This window comes from Anas platyrhynchos, chromosome 5, assembly GCF_047663525.1.
Source record: "Anas platyrhynchos isolate ZD024472 breed Pekin duck chromosome 5, IASCAAS_PekinDuck_T2T, whole genome shotgun sequence".
Lineage (NCBI taxonomy): Eukaryota > Metazoa > Chordata > Aves > Anseriformes > Anatidae > Anas > Anas platyrhynchos.
In genome coordinates this window covers 44,428,704-44,440,918 of record NC_092591.1, presented here as the reverse complement: position 1 = coordinate 44,440,918, position 12,215 = coordinate 44,428,704, and the positions used below count along the sequence as shown (strand labels likewise).

The 12,215-nt window shown below is 40.5% G+C and overlaps 1 protein-coding gene across 4 annotated transcripts in view; it reads right to left on the bottom strand.

Moving 5' to 3' along the window:
* The window catches only part of NUBPL (NUBP iron-sulfur cluster assembly factor, mitochondrial), an 89,119-nt gene extending 77,311 nt beyond the window's left edge, over positions 1-11,808 (bottom strand). For 2 of the 4 annotated variants that reach the window (XM_027458184.3, XM_038179961.2), the window contains exons 1-3: positions 11,650-11,808; positions 10,586-10,733; positions 4,901-4,935 (exon numbers count right to left, since the gene is read on the bottom strand). In XM_027458184.3, coding sequence (XP_027313985.3) covers positions 4,901-4,935; positions 10,586-10,733; positions 11,650-11,733 — 267 coding nt within the window. In that variant the 5' untranslated portion in view covers positions 11,734-11,808. Of the gene's footprint in view, positions 1-4,900; positions 4,936-5,671; positions 5,715-7,739; positions 7,776-9,668; positions 9,753-10,380; positions 10,442-10,585; positions 10,734-11,649 lie in introns of those variants that run through there. The other 2 variants (XM_038179960.2, XM_038179962.2) reach the window with 2 other exon arrangements.
* Between the last annotated feature and the right edge of the window lie 407 nt (positions 11,809-12,215).

The following is a 12,215-nucleotide window of genomic DNA, read 5'->3' as shown; positions in this document are numbered from 1 at the left end:
TTTGGCCTTACACATCATATATCTGATTGGGGGAAAAAAAAAAAAACAACTTCATAAAGCACAATTTTTAAAATAATGGTTAAAAATGCACAACAGTATCCCAAATGCTACCACATCCCTGAGGAGGTGCCTCATTGCACTCCCAGCACGCCAGATGGTTGTGGTAAACACACTCCACCTTGTGATGTATATTCTTCAAAAGACTTCTTTGTCCATCAAATTAAGTATAGAAACATTTTAAGAACTGCATGTCTGAGACAACTTTTACTATTTTTTTTTAATTTGAAAACAGTCAAATTTTTCAAGCTTTATTCTCTCATTTTCTCAGCTGATCAAGAAACTGAGCTGTCATTACCAGATAACCCCAATCAATTCTCACTGCCATCTCCACCTTTATCAGCACTTTTCAGCATTAAGAAATTAGCCTGAACACCTATCTGTAGCAATTAAAGCCTCCTGATTCTCCAAGCAACAAAGGCTGCCTTAAAAGATGCCTAGAAATCAAACCGTAACAATTAGGAAGGGTGCATAGGAGGAAGACAAAACAGGTCAAAAGCTTTCCTTCCAGCTGCAATTACTCAGTGATGAAGCCCATTATCCCCAAAATTCTAGACTTCCTCCCCCTCCCTGCTTTTGACCCATTTCAAAATCAATGTGTGTTGTTTGATTCATGTTTGGACACCATTTTATTATCCCAGCAGCTCTTCCCATGAAGACTGTTCTCACAGCCATACATTAGTTTGAAGCCCCTGCCCCACTGCCATCGGCCCAGGCTGCCACCCCGCTATGTTGCTCAGCAGCCAGGGGGATCCTGGGCCATTGCAGGCCCACACATAATGGCCTAATGGCCGCATGAGGAAGAGGCCTGAGGGCATTCCACATTTTGGTCCTAATCCAGTCCTGTAACCTGTAACCCAGGGCTGGGCTACAAGGCATTAAAGTGATGTTTGCCACTCATCACCTGCCCTAACTGCTCTGGGCAGAAGCCATTTGCTTACGCTTACCTGCTGATCTGTTCCGTGTGATTTTACTGCTTGCTGCTCTGTCCTTCACAACACAAAAATCATTTCACCCTACAGTGAAAAACATACATCTTCTTGGAAAGAAAAAGAGAGTCAGAAGAAAGCTGACAAGGGAACTTGCCTCGCAGTGACAGCACAAGCATGCAGCCTCCCAACTGGATTTGTGCCATCCTTAGTCATGCACAGCTGGTGTTTGCTCACTAAAATACTCTGTTCATAAACAAGCAATCTCTATCCTATTATTGCTGGCATCTATTAATTCAACTTGTTTCTACTATAATAAATCGTCTCTGGCCAGGCAGCCTTCATAAATAGTCATTCTAGTCTGAATATGATTTGTCCTGGCACAAAACCCAAAAATTCTTCTCAAGTGCTCCTATGAGAGCACAAATGACTGCTGGCACATCAAAAGAACAAAAAAATCCGCCACCAAACTAAGCAAGCAATTAAAAATAGGACACAGGAGCAAAACTTCAGTTATTTCTTAACATAAAAAGAAAACTGTATGATTTATAGATCTTGGTACAGGCACAAGAGTTTACACAAATCTTAACCAATCCATCCACAAGAGGTAACCCAGGGCACCAAAGTCTAACAATCCAGAAAGTGTTAAGAGGCTGCCCTGCTCATCTCCTTGGCCTTGCATCAAAAAGGAAAAAAAATAAATCCCCAACACACACTACTTGGACATGGTATCTAGGTATCTAAATGAAATCCTGTCTCAGAGTTATTTACTCCGAAACCATACGGGTAAAAATGTGCCAAGCAGCCTGAGCATCAGCATGCAGGACTCCAGCTCCTCAATTCTAATCCTGGCTCTGCCAACAAACAGTGCCAATGACAACATCCAAGGCTCTGTCGACTCCTTAATACTTAGGACTACCATTGTAATACCTGAAAAAGCTTCCACGTTAAAAAAAAATCAGCTACTTATTTATAAAAACAGTAGTTCCCTTTTTTTTTTTTTAAAGCTGTATAAACCAGACTTTCAAGAGACGATGGAAGGAAGCTTTCTTTTATCAAGAAGACAAGAAATTCCTTCATGCTTTGATTGTTAATCTGTTTCCAACTTATTACACTATCAAACAACAATAAGGCGTCAAAGCTGTTACTAAAAGCAGCAAGAATCTACTCTAATCCAATCTCCTCTGAAAGCATCTTCCACACATCTCCCTCCCCAGAAACAGTTGTTCTCAGTAGCCTGTGACCTGTATAATCTTAGAAGAATAACACTTGAAAGATCAGAAGACAATGTATTTTTAAAGTCATTTAGGTCCAATATAATAGTTACTTTGAAAATCTAGTTATAAACATTGAATTTGTAACAGAGAAAGACTGTATTTAATGAAAGAATCAAACCACAAACCTTTATCATCACGGTGACCTTTCTACTCAAGTCCTTTCTTTTTTGCTTTAAACGATACATCACGCTCAAGCATCAGTTTCTATAAATCTCTATTTTGCTTATAAGAGACATAAGCACTGTCATGAAGTTGCGGGAGGCTGCTGCTGAAGGCCTGATCTACTACCACACTCATTACCATCTCCTAAGAAACAGGTGAACTTAGGACAGTAATAAAGGGAAAGAAAACCACAGGAAGGCAATGCACAATCATTAGTTATTAACAATAAAATGAAGAGGCCACTGCTGCATATCTGAGGTCAAAGAAATTCACTATAAACTTCAGCAGGAGGCACCAGTGAACTCTGGAAAACAGCCTCCTTATTTATTTCACTGTAACGAAACTGAACATTAGTGGGATCCCTACAGCTGAGAGCAATGAACAATCCCAGCCTGGATCAAGGTCCCAGAGATACTCATTTCACAATTTTTAACTCACAAAACTACTGACTTGAAATCAATGGGAGCTAACAAATGATAACACCAGCAAATTCAAGCCCGAAGGTTGAACACAAACATATATGTCGTCATTTTATATAAAAAACAGATATCCGTGCATGAACGAACAAACAAGAATTGAGTTCCTTCACTTCAACTTACTTTCATGTTTTACATCCCATAACTACATCAATGAAGAACAAATGAAGAGACAAATGAAGAGCAGCACCTTGTTAGATTGTAGCCATCAGTTCATGCAAGTCACAACACTTTCATCTGCTTTTCATTGCTTAACATCCACCAGACTCTGGCCTCCAATTTCACACCACCATGTAATCTTAACGTCAGAAGTGTCTAGTGCATTTTATAACTTAACTTTCTTGGCTCAATTTCGTTTATAATTATTCTCAGCTCTGATTTGCCTAATAACTCCAGTAACAACCTCTTCAATTGTTTGGCTATGGTGTCTTATTTACATGCTTTACAAGTATCTTAGCCAGTACCGACAGTTATGTGCAATTAGTAGACATGGTTTCCATGGAGCTACTCAGTGACCATGCCACAGCACAGAACTCCTCGCAGGATCACATTTATTTTGGAAAAGCATTACAGCAAATGCCATGTTTTAAAGTTAATTAGAAGGAACCATTCAAGCAGTTTTGCTTTTCAAGATGACAGATTTTTCTCCAAAATCAAATTACTCCAGCAGCCTATTTAAAACACAGAATTAAAAACTGTGAAATATCAAGATCAGTTGCCATTACAAACAGCACACATTTCATATAACAGCTTAAACACTTCTTATCAAGTATGATTGATTTTATGGAAATCTTTAAAAAACCTTTTACAAATTGTTACAGGAAGTGTGCAGAATGCATGCAAACTTCACTCCTATTTCATTTTACTCGTCTTTTACAATACAAGAAGAAAAGGATGCTACGTTTACCAGGTCAAAGTACTTGTGAATACCTTGTTTTATATCACTTTGTAAATGATTTCTATGTTACACAACATCAACTATGAAGCACTTTCCAAGTGTCATTTGAGAATCCGAACAAGTAACTCCCTGTTAAAGTTGACTGCGACAAGATTCCAAAGCCATGCTTACTATGTATTCCTAGATAGTAATAACTCATCTGAATGAGGTGCTTCCTCACTTACCTTTCTTGGCCCTTGCATAAGATTATCAATAAATGTGAACTTTCATCATACATTAAAAGCTTCACTGAAAACCTTTGTGAAATACTCTTCTAAAGGCTACACTTTTATTTTGTATTTACTAGCTATTTGGGGATTCATACTTTATGAGTACAAAATTTGTTTTATATACCCTTCCATAGGAAATCATGAAAAAACTTGCTTCAAAGTTTACTTATATATCAATGTACACAATGGAAGCATCAGGTGAATGTAATGAAGACACCTTGTTTTTTTAACATTAAATAGGTCCCACTGTTTATATTCGGTCTAATTAACATTTTGGGTTTTGCAATACCAAACTGGGCAACGATATTTTGTTACAGAAAAAATAGATTTCCAAGCTTCACAAAAGATATACAGCTCCTTCCCCCCCCCCCCAGCCCTTTATATTTCAAGTATTTTTATACATAAATTTATCCTGAAAAAATAAATCTGTACAGCTACAAATAATACTTTGGACACCACCCAACAATTACTCATTTTTTCCAAGTCAGTACTCTGAAGTGATAGAATTTATTTATTATGCATCTCCAACCTGCACAAACATCCTCTAGTAAATCTACACATCCTTGCAGAATTGCAGTTGAAATCAGAGAGACACAGTGGAAAGTGCACAGCGAAACCGAACCCAAAGAAGGATGAGAGCTGAGTCGTTCATCATGCTGTACAATATAAACAAGTTTACATAAACTCAGAAGTCCATAAAAACAAATAAAAAAATTAACTGCCAGAATAAATACTTAGATTTTATGTATGTGACTGCCCCCAGCAGTAACCATTTTATTTATGACTTACACACTTGTTTAACATTAAGGCAGATAATTAGATCTTCACCTACCGAATCATTTGCTGCTAGGGCAAGGGCTATATTTACTGCAAGAAAAAGAAGGAAAAAAAAAAAAAGATTAAGTGCAATAGAATTTACTTTCTAAATATTGAGATTGTTGTGGTTTTTAACAAGAAAAAACAAAGATAAATCACACTTGCTTAATAATCACATTCATCATCTTGATTTTTAGCTTCTTACACCTCTGCAGCATTACTAGTTTCAGTGGCAGCAGCACTCACATTTCAATCCATGCTTGCTAACGACCTCACACTAACCTGCAAAAACTTACAAACTCTAAATTTCTACAGGACGCTGAGGTTAAATTATAATCTAAGCATTTTGCCAAAGGATAATGTTAAGAAAAATCACTGTTGACTCTTGGAACTAGACACTACCATAACAATAAAAATGATTCCACCATAGCTAACCTCACCATCGTCTCTAGTTATTTTTTATTTTTTTTTTAAGATAGAGATTAAATAAGCATTGACCTAAACTATTAAACTACTGTGACCAGAAATATGCTTATACCCTTTTTTTCAATTTCTCATGATATATCAAAATAGAAATTTTCTCTAAGAAGGTGCAATGTATGCTTTTTGCTCGATTTGTATGTCAGAAAATAGTCTCATGTACCCTGAAAGCACCTGTAGCAACTAAAGAAACAAAGTAACAGGATGGAGCAATTAACAAATCCAACAGTTTGTTTACAGCTCTGTTTAAAGCGTTTCAATCAATATTTAACTCCTGTAACTAGAAAGCACATAGAAGAAATAGCACCTTTTAATGGTTCACCCGTTTCAACTACCTTTTGGAAGATCTCCTAGAAATATCAATATAACCAAACAGTAGGCATTATACTCCAAACAGTAACATGTTTAAAAAAAAACAACAACTTTTGCATGTAAGTTTTTTTCCTTCTTTACATGTTGTTGTATCTCAGATGACAGAGAATTTTAAGAAAGATAAGCTGCAGCCAGACTCTTCTACTGGAAGAGTATGAGGTTACTGAGAACAAACCGTGGAAACATTCCCACCTTAAACAACGCAGTATGGAAAGAGGTAAATTTCTTTAAGCAAAAAAGCAAGGAGGTTAGCAAGGAAGATTATACAGCTCTCTGTAAGGCACACACATGCTCTGTTCACTCCTAAACTGATAAAGCAATAGGGATTTTATTCTTCAGCTTGCAATTTAAGTAGATGCTTGATTAACTATCCCCTGAACCAAGCAGAGAAAATTTATCTTCTGAACCTTGGAGACTGATCTACAAATCACAGCTAAGACAACAAACATGCAAACCAATGATTAAATAAATAACACAACTGCAATTCGTGTTTGAAGAGGCACAAAGGAAGCAGCAAGTTACTCCACATACTGTCTTCATAAGTCTATGACTTTTGTTGTTGTTTAACCCAGCAGGCAGCTAAGCACCAAACTGAGTGGGATGGTGGACATAAACAGGGGAAAAAGGTAAAACTCCTAGGATAAGATAAATACGGTTTAATAGGACAGAATAGGAAGGGAAATTCAATAATAGTAATAATAAAAATACATATACAAAACAAGTGATGCACAGTGCAATCGCTCACCACCTGCCAAATGATGTCCAGCCAGACCCCAACAAGCTGCAGCCTCCCCAGCCAACTCCCCCAGTTTTATTACTCATCACAAGGCCATAAGGTGTGGGACATCCCTGCAGCCAGTCTGGGTCAGCTGTGCTGGCTCTGTGCCCGCCCAGCTCCTGGGGCTCCCCCAGCCTCTCCGCTGGCAGGGCAGTACCAGTGAGTGGCTGCAAAGTCCTTGGCGATGTGTGAGCACAGCTCTGCAACAGCTAAACTATCGTGCGTCATCAGAATTATCTTTCTCCTACATCCACAACACGTCACTGGTCCAGCCAATATGAAAGCAATTATCTCATCCAAAACCTGGACAGCTTCATACGTCTACCTTCTTGTCTACATAGAATTACCACGTATAAAATTAAAGTATGATCCACAATGCTTCTTCAATAAAGGGTATTCGACTACTAAACGAAAAGAAGGAAGTCAGTGAAAATAATATAGGGAAGTCAGTGAAAATAATATAGTGGGAAAGTCTGAGTTTATTAGATGGATATCTGGCTGGACACAAGGTACCCTTTTGAATCCCAGCTGATTCTTGCATTCAGTTGTCTTTGTATTACCATCAGTTCCAAGAGGGTTTAGAAATGTAGCACAGGACCCTAACCCAACCCTACACGTTCACATGGGCCCTCACAATGAAATCCCAGTGTAATCAGGACTGCAGGGCAGTAGAACATATACATTTGAGAAGTCCAGTACTTCCTCCCACCACCCCAAAACTTCATAGCACAACGCAAGCAGTCTCTGCCCATCCTACACAAGCCAACCAGTATCCAGAAAGACACATAAGGAGATTCTGAGTTAGTCTTCTTGATGTCAGTGCAAGTCTAGGATGGTTTATTAGTTTAGACTTTTTAACTTCCAAACCCCCAGTGGCCATAGGAGCAGCACAGTTGAATTCACTGAATATTGAGCTAACACCACCAATAAAAGTGCTTCGCCCAAGATCAGACATATACGGAGCCATCTGAGTGCATCCACATTTGTGGCACAGTTAAGCTACATCATCAATAACAGATAACTCAGATAAACTCTTTCTGAAAGTTAATTTTGAAATAGTTAGATCTCCCTAGTCACCAAAATAGCTTAACTTGTACAGAAGGTCCACTACCAGAAAACATTATGTTAGTCCTGCAAGAGAGAACAAATGTTATCAACCTGCTTGCCAAAGCACACATTTGCATCTACACTGCTTAGATAAATAGATGGGGATTTTAATCTCTACCTTGAAAGGGTGAGTTTCAACAACAGTATATCCTGCCTGCAGAATAAAAACATACAAGAGGAAAAAAATAATTACATTTGGCAACGCATTGGCTTTATCAGTTTTCCTGAACAATAATGAAAAATCTCATCCCAGTAGCCTTTGCTGGATGTGTCTCAAAGTTCAAAACAAAGTATCAATAGTTGTTAATCCTGCTGTTCAAAGAATTAACTGTAAAAATTAATTTTCCACAGTTTTTATTTTATCCGCTTTATTTTGTTTTTATTATTCTTTTATTATTTATTCCCCCACTTACACAGTTGAAAACAACACAAGTTTCAGTAAATAAGAAGCTTCTACTCTTTCAAGCCTACACTTTGAACTCTTCACATGACAAGATGAATTTTCTACCATGCTCTCAACTTAGAGTTATGTATAAAGAGGGGGCAGAAAAGAAAAGGAAAAAGAAATTGAAAGCTTCAGTTGGATTGAGGAAATCTAGCAGAACACTGGTAAAAGAGTGACTTGACAGGAAGTACAAGTAGAGGAACGAGACAGAAATCAAGCAAACAAAAAAACTCTTACTCGACAGAGATTACCAAAACAACCAAAAGCATCTAAACACAGACTGAAAAATACTTCTTCCTATAAAACAATTTCTTCTTTTAATCAGTGACTCCATTGATTTCAAAAGCACAAAAAGCAACAAAGAATGTAATATTAAAGCTGTATGTGACAGGCAAAAAGAATTACTCAAAAGAAACACAATGATCAGTTGAATAATGCCCCTGACAAACTTGACCCTAATACATAACCACTCATCTTGACAGGGAGATCTGGAACAACTGAAACGCAAACCCATAGAGGGAAAGGAATATGAACAGCCTTGACAGCGTTTCAGAGGGATGCAGATAAGGCTGACAATACGTTATGTGGTGCTTTAGGAATTAAGAGGTGTATACCACCTCTAATTACCACCCTCCTTCCTTTTCCAACTCTTGCTCTCAAACTGTGTCAGCAGAGTTGTCACCAAGCACATTCCCCATAAGCCTCTATTACTTTTTTCCCCATACATGTTACTTGATCTTCAATTGCTCATCTGAACCATTTAAGGCTTTCTTATTTTAAAGACGACTCTAGATTCCTCTTTATTCTCAGTACTATAAATAAATGTATTCATTAACAATAGGTTGTTCCATACGCTAACATTTGAATAATCACTTAGCTCTCTTATTTAATGTCTGTTGAATCCTACTTTATTTTTAAGCAAATGGATAAGAACTCCCACCTCTTTAAAGGTTCTTATACCTGTTGTACTTTATGTAGAAATCAAATACAGATTACAAACATATGGACAAACTACATACAGAAACCAGTTAGTGGAACTTAAATCAGCACATTTGTTTGTAAAAGTGAGGGTGATAATGTATTGTTCAGATTACGTTCAGTTTGTCAATCTGTTGACATACAAATAGCTATTCAATATTTTCATTAACCTGATAGAACCCACCAACAAATTATAACCACCAACCTTATATCATTAAGTAACAGAAGCATCGACTGTTTTGAATGTCTTCACACAGGAACGTGTACACTATATACATACAGACACATGTATCCTAGGTATAGGATATTAAATGTGTGTCCTATGTATAGGAAAAAATGCATTCAATACTTCTATTTCCCTTAAGTACAGTTGCTTTCACTATGGGTAACATATTTGTCTGTTCTAGAATTTGTTAGCCAGCCAGTCCTATTCAAGCATGGCTGAAATACAAACTACAAAGTAAGAAATTAAGAATTACATCAATGTGTTATTCACAGCAAATGGAGATGAACAGAAGACTGTGCAAGTAGACAACACACAACTGAAGAATGACTCTCCTTTCCCAATCCGAGTAAATTTGTTTTTAAACAAGTTCATAAAACTTTAGAGATCTTTTACGTTACCTTCAGTGTCATCTTCGTTGAATTTCAGGCAAATTTATACAACACTAGTAACCCATGTACCATCTTGTTCTATGACTTAGGAACCTACAATTAGAAAAACTTGAATTCAAAGCCTAAGAGCACAGACAAGAGAAGTCAGGAGTTCAACATAACCCAACAGGTTCTTATCACTTTGCATGGTTTATCACTACTGTTTCATCTCTCGTTATGAGAAGTCTTCACAAATAGTTGAGAAGACTGGACAGTGACCTGATACTTAAACCTTCTAAATACTAACATATTGATATCCCCTAATGTCTATAGCAACGCAGTGGAGCATTGTGCAAGTACACCTAGTCTGCTAGTGAAGGAGGAACGGTACCAATACACCAGTGTGTAATTCCCTCCACCTCAGCTTACTCTTATGTCAAAAAAGCAGCCTGTCCCAGGACAGCACTGCACTGTTACAAGTACATTATTTCAAAGCTGCCTGCTCAATTGGCACCCACTTGGCACAAACGGTTCCTAAACTGAAGACCTCTGTACCTGTATGGATTTTCAAAGGCTGCAATGAGACTTCACAGAGGTTAAGAGCTGTTAGTGGGACTTAATTAGAAGATTACACTACTGCCCAAATACTCCTTGGGAAATATTATAAAGCATACAAGTATTAAAAAACAAACAAACAAAAAAGCCAATGTTTTTTGCAACAAAAAGCTTCAATGTTACTTACATAATACCAGGTGGGGGTAGAAGGGAAGAGGGAGAGTATCAAAGCACATTTCTTTGAAGCACTGAAATAAAGCTTAGTGATCTGTCAGGCTTTATTGCTGCCAGCTGAACGCAATTCAAAAGACACATTAGCATATAAATATTTATACATCTATTACAAAACAATAAAAACACAACAGACTGCACAAAAAGAAGAAAAATCTTACCTGCTGCTGTTGATTTCCCAACTCCCCCTTTTCCAGAAGCCACAACCAGCACCTGCTTAACTCCTTCTATGGGCTTTTGCTTTGGCAGCCCTCGCGAAAGGATCCGGGCACGTTTGTCCTGTAGCACCTCATCCCTGGAGCTTGAGGACTAATAAAAAAGAAAACAAGGACACACATATTCACCAGAGCGCTGCGGTTGTGGTACCAAACCGGCAGTTTTTGTGGAGAAAGTTAACAAGCATGAACCAACCTGTGCTCCGAGATAATTTCAGTACTGGTGCAAAAAAACTTCTTGTGCACAAACTCTCCCTAAAGGAGCCTGGTTCACAGCCAGGCTGGCTTGAAACTACCTGGCCTATTTTAAAGCGACCCCAGAGGGCACTTTGTTTAGAAACCATTAAGTGTGGTTGAACTTAAACCTTAATAAATAAATAAATAGATCAGGGCTCACAGTAAACTAAACCAAAACCCTGTTCAATAATTTGGAGGCTTTTGAAAATCGGGTTCAGGTTACCTGATTTTCAAGGTCCTCAGCGCAATCAGCATTTCCCTGAATACCCTCCCAACCAAAACCATGACCCACGCACCTGCTTGCACGAGCCGTTACTCCGCCACCTGCAGCACACCCGGCGGCCAGAAGCCACCTGAATTTTCACCACCAGGTCACGAATACGAGAGCCCCCGGGCCGGGACCCAGCAGCCTTTCCCCTGGCAGCACCGCCGGCACGCCGCGCAGGGCTGGCAGCACAGAAGGAGAACGGCCGGGAGCAGCTGGGGCTGTGCCGGCGGCTCCACACCACCCCGCTTGCTGGCCGCTTGCTCCGATGTAGGGGCACCGCCCCATATTCCCCCCTCGCTCCGGGAGCCCCCCTACGCCGCAGCAGCCCCCAGCTTGCACCAGCCAGGGAGGGCTTCACGGCAGCGCCCAGCGGGTCTCCCCCAGCCCCACTCCCCAGCGTGCCGGGCAGCGTGGCGGGGCTCTCCGAGCCCCAGAGGCGCCCCGGAGGCAGGCGGGCCCGCTGCCCAGGCTGGGCCGCTGGGCGTGGAGTTCCCGCTGCACTCACCGCGGAGCCGGAGGACGAAGCGGCGCAAGCCCCGCGGCAGGGGACGCGGGCAGCGCGCAGCGCCCGGCACCAGGCAGCGGCCATAGGGCTGCTTCCGCCTCCCCGCCGGGCGCGCTGAGATGGCGCCGCCGCGCCGCGCCTCGGCCCGCCCCCAGCGCCCGGCACGGCCCGGCATGGCCGCCTCCGCACAGAGGCATCCTCACAGCCCTCCCGGGACGGGATGAGCCCTTTAGGGGGTCCCGGCCGGTCCCCGCTGCCAGCCCGCCGTGGTTACAAGCGACACGGAAGAAAAAATCGCCTCGGCCTGGCTGGGCCGAGCTGGGGAGCCCCGGCTGGCTGCTGCGGCCGCCACGCAGGGGTTGGGGTTTTTGGGGGAGGATTTGGTTTGTTTTTTTCTTTTTACACCTACGGCGTTTCTACGGTTTGTCAGTAGTTTTTCCAAGTCCGATCTTCATATCCAAAGTGGCTGGCCAAGACCTCTTGGTCCCTCCATGGTTTCCATCATCATCAAATACAATAACTATGTTCCAGCTAAGCATTTGTGTCGTTAGTTAAAAGAACAAATA